Source organism: Onychomys torridus, chromosome 3 (genome assembly GCF_903995425.1).
Source record: "Onychomys torridus chromosome 3, mOncTor1.1, whole genome shotgun sequence".
Taxonomy (NCBI): domain Eukaryota; kingdom Metazoa; phylum Chordata; class Mammalia; order Rodentia; family Cricetidae; genus Onychomys; species Onychomys torridus.
In genome coordinates this window covers 22,302,157-22,312,105 of record NC_050445.1, presented here as the reverse complement: position 1 = coordinate 22,312,105, position 9,949 = coordinate 22,302,157, and the positions used below count along the sequence as shown (strand labels likewise).

Genomic DNA, 9,949 nt, shown 5'->3' with positions numbered 1-9,949 from the left:
CTTTAATAATGCTCATCTCTTAACATTGTCCCTTCTTAGCTGAAAATATTTTGACTATTCCAGATAAAATCCATCCCCAGAGAGCAAGTCATGGTCACTCACAATGTGTGATATAATGTAAACATTCAAAGTACATACATGTGTACCCATGGTTCCAGATTTGGAGAATATTTTAGAGTTGCTAAAATAAAGGTTTTAGTTTTAGTTTCTTGGGTCCAGTTTAAAGGGAGCATACTTGTTGAACTGTACAGCTATATTTTTGTTCTTAAAAGTTAAACTCCTTTTAATCCGAAGTGTTTTGTTTTGATCCCATTTGAACTGATTCTCAGGAGACAAAAGAACATAGTAAATGTATTGATTTGATTCTTTAAGAAAACCAGCCCTGAAAGTACACTGCTCATTACCATGGTGTCTGTACCGTAATATAGTAACTGTGTTTGGCTGTGCCTCTTATCCATTCCCTCCTGATACTGCAGTACTGTGCTGTGCTAGAGAAACAGAATAGCATCCTGCACCTGTCTAGGCTTCAACTTCATTGATGCTCCCTTTGAGTAATGTGGCACTGGATCTGAGCTCTTGGCATGGCATGCTTCCTGTGATGGGGAGTTAAAGACAGATATGTAACTGTCTTAAATTCTGTTGTCCAGGGTAGTCAAATCTCTAAGTATGTTCACAAATGTATTGCTGCCTGACAAACACTCAAAACTTATTTGCTATTGTTATTACATGTTAATCAAGGGGAAAGACAGTTTATAGACAGGAAAAACCTTGAACTTATCAAACTAGTGTCCTTACTATTCTCATCCCGATTTGTTTCCAATCAGCAATGCCACTCGAGTCCCTGTCTAATCATTGACTTGCTAGCACAGACATTTGATAATGTCTTTTACCCATTTCAGTTTTTACTTCAAATGTCATTAAATTATGCTGATAACTTCTGAATAAATGTGTATGACAGAAAACAACAACAACAATCCAGGGATACTATAGCCTGATACTTGAAGTAATTTCAAGGGACAGTTGCATCTTCACATTAACTGCACTGTTGAGAGAAGAAGGTAGCAGCACATAATCAAAATGAACAATTCCCACACTCAATCCACTGCAGTATCTGATTATATTAATACCACACCATCCATCAAAGATACTCTAACACAAATTTAAAACACAAGAGTTAACTTAATTTTTTGTATCACTGCTATTTAAAGCTTGATTTTTATAAAACATTAAAACAAGAGTTCTTTATTACAGAAATTAAACAGTATCAATTGCTTTGTGAGTTCAAGGTATATACACGAAAACCAAACAATTAGCATATATTTCAATATGGGGTCTATACAAAGAGAATTGACAAATGGACCCAGTAAGGCAGTATTCATGACTCTCAGAACTAGACAAAGCTTCAGTTCCTTCTGCTGTATTTACATTCAGATACTTCTTTATCCTGGTCAAGATTCCCAAGCTAAATAGTTCAAGGATGTATTTAGCTTTCTAACAAAAGAATTTCTATCTACAGTGACCACTTTTAAAGGAATCCACTCCACAATGCTGACAAAATCTGTTGGTTCCCCTTACTAATGTGCAGCAATCTATTATGTTGACTCTGTGGCAAGTCCAGGAGGAACCCAAGAAATGGAACAATGAGGCACACTTATCAAAGTTGGATCCTGGCTTTCTTCACCTCTTTTCAGTCATTGACAGGGACTTTGTAGGCCACCATACTGTTCACTTTGTGGATGGTGGTAGTAAACGAACGGAGACGGACTTCTTCAGAATTGGTAATGAACTGGGGTCCCGATTCCTCCCATTTTTCGGGTACAACCAAATCTTTGTCAGTGTAAATCAGCAAATCAAATGAACCTAAGGTGGAAATGAGATTAAAGTACAGAACTTTTTGAAAGTGAAGCTGTCCTCCCCACCTGTCTCACTGTGCCTCACTTGAATTCCCCCTTGCTAAAGATAGCTTAGCTTGCTCTAATTATGATTTTCCTCAAGAAAACCCGAGTTTAGAACAAAGTAGTATACTTTGTAGTAGAAAGTAAAAGGAGTAAAAACAACTGTGAGAACACTTTCACAAAGTACTGCGGAATGTTTTCATTTTCTTGAGTGGTGTGGGGAGTGCGCAGGAGGAGGCCCCAAGCTAATGGCGGCTCTTGCACTTTATGCACGGGGGCAGGCATTCTCAAGCAACCCAGGGCTTGCCAGCATGTCTACTTTTGCTAGCCAGGTTGTTTTGGTGATCCCATCTCTGCCTTGCTGGGCTGGAGTTATAGGTGGGCCACCCTAAGCACCTGGAGGGTCCCACTGGTGGGGATCCTAATCCAGGTCTTTATAGTAACCTGCTCAGCAAGGACTTTAACCCTGGGCCACCCTCTCAGTCCTTGTCCTCACATTTTCGGGAACACACATGTGGTATATGTGCTGCACTCGGCTTCCCATATCCCATTATATCACAAGGCAGTGATAAATTAAGAGATTTAACAAGTGGAGATCCTTCCACAGGAGTGTACATTTTCCCCAGCAAATTTAAGAAGGTGTATACTACTTACAAGAAACTTCCAACAGCGGCAGAAAAGTCACGGTAGCTGTGATCTGCCTGATCACTGAACGGATTTCATCCTGGATGGCTTTCTGTGACTTTTCTCTACAAACACTATAGAAGAACCAAACAAATGATTCATTCTGGTCTCATTAAGTCAATTAAAATACACCGGTGAGCATTTACCTGAACAAAATGCTTCTACCAACACAGAAACGATACATTAGAAGACTAAAGATTAATGGCTAGAGGGATTCTTGGGCTACTGCATTTGCATCTGTCCTTCCCATCATCCTTCAGGGCTAATCTTAGTATCAGGTCATTCAGTGTATGATGGTTACTAAGTTTCTCAACCACTCCCAATAAGGATATTTCCAGTAACTTTAAGATAAAGGGAAATGGATTCTAACACACACACTTGTTAGAATTTTGGTATTTTTAGTAACATCTAAATACCTAATTCCTTATTGAGTCAAGTAAAATAAATTACACATAAAATATTTTAGAAGCTAAAAATTTCCTACAGATCAAAGAGCCAAATGTACTTCATTACAGGACTTTACAGAAAAGTATGCCTAGCATAGCAGGCACTCTGATGTACAGCGATTGCAATCTTCAAGTTTACAAAGTTCATGGCATTAGATGAAGCAGAGCTACATCTAAGTTAGGAAAAGGTCTAGGTTCATCTCCTGAAGTTAACAGTACCTTTAAGCACTTGACTAAACGGCCCACATATTATATCATAGTTCTGGTATAACCAGAAACATCAAAGTCAAACTTCGCCGAGTTAGCCTAAAGACAGCGTGTTAAAAGCATCTTAGCTACACAACTACTAACAGGCTGAGAGGAACTCAGAAGTCCCTCACAAGCCTCTATCTTTAAAAACATACAATTTGAACTCACATAACAACAGAAGTTGGAAAAACGAAGCAGGAGTAACTGAACTCGCACTTACCCATCTTCTTTTGCAGTTTTGTCACACTCGATATCAAACTGCCATCTCTCCAGGACCTCACCACTTTCAATGTTGGAGATGACCACCACCAGCTTCTGAACCGAGCACTTGCAGAGCCAGTCTGTAACACACAGGGCACGGCTCACGCTTCACCTGCAACAACCTCTCCCCAGGACCCGCTCCAGCCCTACACAGTTCTTACACTGGTATTTTGGATTTCCTTTCACACACAAGGAAAAAGTTCCCATCAATAATTTAGCCAATTTTTAAATTCTCTACATTACTAATAGGTGTGACCGAGGGCATCACAGTGAACCTGTATTTCCACTGTAATTCACAGTTAAGAGAAAGAATACGAGATAGGCTTTCATCTAACCATTGTTAAAACATCTGTCATGTCACATCTGTGGTGGTTGTTAGTAACAGATAGTATAAGAGCATAAAAAAAAAATCTGATCCATTCCGGTAGGTGAAGGATAGATTAGTTTTTGCATTAATTGTGCAAAGGAGAGGGAAGTCCAGCCCTTAAATACTCAAAAGAGCATATGTAATTTGGAAGGATAATATAATTACAAAGAAAGGGAGACTATATTAATATGAAAAGTCAAGATGTTTTATCATATAAAATCTTATGTGTTGAATTAATGAAACTATGCTTTTAAGAATCAGGAAAACCACAGCTATGTTTTAAGCAGAATAACCTCTGGTAGTAAGTTAGCAGGAGCGGGTAAAAGGGGGTCTACAGAAACTAGGATTCAAAGCTCAGAGGAAAAACTGGTAGAGATGAAACAAGCAGATTTCATGCTTAAAACTGTTAAGATTTACTCGATTAGCTTTGAGTAAGGATTATTTTGAGGTAGTTTTCAGGTTTCTGACTTCACTGTTGGTTGGACTGTTAACCTTGTCACTGATAAAGCATTTGGGAGATCATCCTACATTTCGTTTTTATTCTGCAGAAGCATGTTTGGGAGAATGACGAGAGACAGGCTGCTCCTCAGTGTATATATATCATCTGCACTTGAGAACAGAAGCCTATGTCCACGTATTTACCAAGTACTTCATCTTTCCTATTCTAGCAGTCTAATCTACCAAAGACGTTCTCAACCAAGGGCAGGTTTGCCTACCAGGCTACCTGGGGCAATTGACATTTGGTGAACAGGAGCCAGGATGCTGCCACATTATCTTACAACACACAGAGCCAATTGCAGAGTTAAAAGCCAAGAGGTCAGAGCAATAGCTGAGAGCTGAAAACCTTACCCTTCACTGCTGCTGTCTTTCCTCTCCGCAAGAGACCTACTTCCTGTGTCCTGTCTTTTATATAGACTTTCTATTGGTGAAATTATTAAGGCCACTCCACGTAGTTAAAAGGGAGGTTTATTTTGTGGGGTAACTTACAAATGAAGGGGTAGGTTGCAGGGTCTGGCAAAGGTATAGGGTAGTCTGGTGGTGTTCTCTGGAGAACTTTGCTCGGTCCACCTCTAGCGTCCCACGTCCCGGAACCAAGAGAGCCACCTCCTCCCGCTCTTCAGTCTTCCGCTCCTTCCTCTGCCCCGCCTTGTGGGCGTGATCATTACTGAAGCCTCAATGGGGGTTGGAACTTCCAGGCCAATGCTGGGATGGCTACCCACTACAACTTTCTGTTTTGCCTTCTCATTGGTTGTAAACCCAACCACATGACCTCCTCGTCCGTCACTGCCTGTCTGTAGAGACCTCCAGCTCTTCGATGGCTGGTATTGAGATTAAAGGCGTGTGTCGCCATGCTGGCTGTATCCTTGAACACACAGAGATCCACCTAGCTCTGCCTCCCAAGTGCTGGGATTAAAGGCGTGCACTACCACCACCCAGCTTCTGCTATGGCTTGCTCTGACCCCAAGGCAACTTTATTAATATACAAATAAAATCACATTCCAGTACAAATAAAATATCACTATAGAAAGCTCCCCAATAAATATCTAGATCAAAATATCACTAATGTAAGATTGAGAAAATTTCTAAAGAGTAAACCCTACCTTCTTTGCTTGTGAATTCATACTCAACCTGAACAAGTGTTGATGGATACTCTACTATGGACATGAATAGCAAGGAATGTTTTGGAGTATGGCCTTAAGCTGGGCATAGTGGCGAATGCTTTTAGTCCCACTACTTGGGAGGCTGATCTCTGTGAGTTCAAGGTTAGCCTGGTCTACATAGCAAGTTTCAGGACATCTGGAGCTATGAAAGACCCTGTCTCAAAAGCAAAGCAAAACAAAACAAAACAAGAACATGGCCTTAAAGAGATGTTAAGCTAACTATGTTCACTTGGTCACTAAAAGAAGGCCATTTTAATGGGAAGTTATCAGAAATGAACACTGTAGTGAAACCATAGAAACAAACGCAAACACTCTAATAAAAGAATTTCTGGGGGCTGGAACAATGTCTCAGTGGTTAAGAGCACAGGCTGCTCTTCCTGAGAACTGACATCCTCTTCAGGAACCAGACATGCACCTGCTATATACATACAGAATCCAGGAAAAGCACCCAATCACATAAAATAAAAACTCAAAGAGAAAAAAAAAAAAAAAAAGACAGTTGCAATGCTTTTAGAATTGGTATTTTGTAAGACTACGTTGGGAGATTCAAGGCTAAACACAGAAAGATTATAATTAGAGTGGCAATCCTAAGTGATGTGCAACCTGAGAAATAAGGAATTCCAGAAGGAATAAAAATAGGTAGAAATAAGTATTGGCCTAACAGGCAGTATAACACTGAGCTACCAATGAATAAGCATAGTGTCTATATACTGAATTACTGCCACAAGTTTTAAGAAAGGTAAAGAATAGTTGAAAAGGAAAAATGTAAAACTTTCCTGTATATTGTAATTTAGTAATACCTAATTACAACAATTACCACATGTTAATCTATGCCTCAGAAGAGCGAAATCATTTTGTGTAAAATTATCAATTTGTTGTACCTGTTTAAACTGTAAAAATTCATTTCTAAAGCAGCTGATAAGGCACTTCAGACTCAAAGACTCCTAACATCAAGACATTCAGTCTGACTGAAAGCAGTGGGAGGAAGGGCGGGCTTTCCCTTCATATTTCCTTTTGCCCAATTCAGAAGCACTGTATTTGAGAAGGCATACTGCTTTATGCTACCCTTATAAATGTAATCCTGTAAGACGTAAAACTCAAGACGTGATTACCTTTTAGCTGCTCCACCACATTATTGAGATACTTTATGAGCTCGGGGTCAGTAGTTACAAGCAAGGTGAGTCCATACTTCTGCACTCGGGTAAAGGTTTCCGATGGGTAGATGCCACGCTGATACAAAATGCTGTTGATGCCAAATGCTGAAAACGGAAGAAATAGAGATATAAACGTCTACTCACGTTTGTAAGTCTTCCAGAAAGCAGAGTAGGCACAAAACAACATGCCTTTAACTCGGCAATGCCAAATTTCACCGTATCGCAATCTAAGTGTAAATACAGATTATGTGGTCAGAGGATGTCAACATAGACCCGGGCTTTTAAAGAGCAATGGGATGGCTCCCCGGTGAGCCCCTTCTGTTCCAGGAGGCGGAAGCCTGCGCGGGGCGGCGCAGCGCTCCCCGCCAGCGGGAATGAGCCGGAGACCGTGCGGTGGTTCCGCCCTACCGCGCGTCCTAGGGCCCGGGCCAGGCCGCTCTCTGGCAGCGGGGCCGCACTCAGCACTCACAAAAAAATTCGGCTACGATCTCCGCGCTCCCGCGCAGGGTGATGCCTTGCTCCCGGGCGAGCTGCTGTGCCATCGCTAGGTCTAACGGAGAACTCTGTCAACCTCACGGCACACGGCGCCCTTGCTGTTCAGCTCCTTCAGCTATTCCCCGCCACCCGGTTCAAAAGTAACTACGCAGCCCGCCGGGCGCTCCGTGCGCAAGCGCAACGTGCCCGAAGCCCCGCCTACCCCGCCGGTTTCCGGCCCCAGCCTTCTCCTATCAACACTTAATCTCTCCCTAAGCCCGCCTCAAGCTTCCGGTTTCCGCCCTAAGCTCCACCCACATGACAGAACTTGCTTTGACCAGTCTATTCGCCTCAAAATTCCGTTCTGAACCTCGGCTTCCGCTGTAAGCCCAGTCCCACGAGGACCAGCGAACAGCCCCTAAGCCCCGCCCACAGCGACTTGTATCTGCTCCTGGCTCCGCCCCCGCTGGCAGACACTTGCGCAGGCGCAGAGAGGGCCTCGCTCTGTGTCCGGAGCTTTGGTGCCCCAGGGTCCTTGGTGGGTGGGGACTCTGGTCCGATGGCTAAGAAGAGGACCCGGATGGTGGAGCGGAAGCTCACCTGCTAAGCCCGTGGTCTGCGTATTCTTGAAGTACAGTCTCAGCTTCGCGGATCGTGTCAAATTGGGGAGAGCCTGTGTTTTGTGTGGGAACGGGACTTTTCTGGAGAAATAAGATGAAGGGGGACTGGGTCCTCGAGAAGGCTCAGAGAGTAAGTCTGCAGCTCCTTGGGAGAGTATCCTGCTGCAAGTTGTACACACACACACACACACACACACACACACACACATACTATAGAAACCCTTTCTTTGCAATTAAATTAGCCTGCTTTTAAGTTCTTCATATGCTCCTCCTGTTTGAGTAGGTAAAGCCTGCACCAGAGCATATAAGATCACACATGGGATTCATGTTACAGTTTTAATTTTTGTACAGTGTACGGGGTCCAGGAGATGGCACGTCTTCCAAGTGTCCCAAGTGTTTCTAATGTTAGTACTCAGACCACACTTTGAAACCAATCGACTATTATAGATATTTTAATATGAAGGTTTAAGACATTGAGTGCCTGAACTAAATAGTTGCTAGAGAGTTTGAATAAGAAAGGATGCAGCAGAGAAGGAAATTGTGGAGCAAGAATTGATGACAGATGAGGAAGAACGAAACGGTGCATAGATAAAGCTGAGGTACCATGCTCTTTCCTTCCAAACTGTGGATGGATTTTTCTAATTTATCATAGCAGTATTTAAGATTCTGGAATTTGAAGGTTGATTTCTTTCCTGTTAACTTTTGGGCACTTGGTTTAACACTCTCCCACACAACTTATCAAAAGTAGTGCTATAAATGCTTCTTGGAAACGTCCCAATTTCTTGAGTTTACTTTTCCTCATAATTCAGTGGACTCTTGCTGTGTATTGTTTAGGGAAAGGATGTTTGAACAGGGAAGAATAAAAATTGAGTTTTTTTTCTAAAGAGAATTCAAACAATAAACAGTCAATCTTTTATTAATAAAACAAATAAATATGGAGATTATGTCATAAATAGTCCTATATTTTATATTAGGGTATAAAAAAGTATTTTTTTCTAAATCTAGAAGCACATGAAATTTTAGGCTGAAGAGCTCCATTAATGACTTAGTTAAATAATCTTATAGATAGGAACTAAGCTCTAGACTTCTTATAGAGTTAGTCCAAGATACAGTATCTACTTAGTGGCAGATTTATTGGAGAGTTTAGACTGCCTAGCTTAGTCTCCTTTTAAAGCATACCCGTTTGGAAACATGGCGATAAGTGTCTTTACTGTTGTGAGGATTTTTTTTTTTAGAGGGAGGAGATTTGGGCTGAGAACATTTACCCATTATCTAATGCACATAATTTGTTGAGAGATTTGCAGTAATAAACCATAAAAAGTTTGGTGTAGATACGCAAATATTTGCAGTTGCCAGGAGAGGGCAGTGTTTACCTGTATAATAAAACTTGAAACTAAAGCTGAATACTTAATAGTTTTTAGGCATTTGTGTGAGTATGGCAAACTTCAGAATGAAATGTTGAATTGAAATATAAAACAGAACTTACACTATTTTTAGCATTTAATATATGTGCACCACACATATTGGAAATATATGTAAATGGGTTCTTGAAACTAAGCAGTTTATTCTAAATCTCATAAAACTGGATATGCATATCATATTTTTGTGCAATTTTAATCTGCCAATTTTCTTAAAAATAGTATTTTATACAGTAGGGATTTTATTATATGGATTCGAAGTATTTGGTTTTCTTTAAAATTCTTTTTTCTTTTTTTTAATCACAAAACTTAGTTTTACTCAGATTCTTTTTTGGATTGTCCTTGAAACAGGTTCTCATGTATCCCAGGCTGGCCTAAAACTTTTCATGTCGCCCAGGGTGACCAGAACTTCTTATCTTCCTGTCTCCACCAGCTGACTGCTAGAATCACAAGTATGCATCACCATGCCCAATTTATTCAGTGGTAGGAATTGAAAGCAGGAGTTGGTACAAGCACTCTATCAGCTGAGTTGCATCCTCATCCCTTATTTGTAGCTGGAGGCTTTTCTTTGTCCTGCCCAGTCCCGCAGCTGCTTATAAAATAATTACTCAGAGGCTTATATTAATTATAAATGTTTGGCCGGTGGCTCAGGCTTGTTATTAACCAGTACTCACAGCTTAAATTAACCCATTTCTATTCATCTATATATTGCCATGTGGC

At 41.0% G+C, this 9,949-nt stretch overlaps 1 protein-coding gene across 1 annotated transcript; it reads right to left on the bottom strand.

Annotated features, from left to right (window-relative positions):
• Positions 1–17: 17 nt before the first annotated feature.
• Positions 18–7,394, bottom strand: Mad2l1 (mitotic arrest deficient 2 like 1). The gene is made up of 5 exons (XM_036181792.1): positions 7,187–7,394; positions 6,676–6,822; positions 3,495–3,615; positions 2,550–2,653; positions 18–1,860 (listed from the first exon to the last, which is right to left on the bottom strand). The coding sequence occupies exons 1-5, from the start codon at positions 7,257–7,259 to the stop codon at positions 1,688–1,690; spliced, it is 618 nt and encodes a 205-aa protein (XP_036037685.1). The 5' UTR covers positions 7,260–7,394; the 3' UTR covers positions 18–1,687.
• Positions 7,395–9,949: the final 2,555 nt, after the last annotated feature.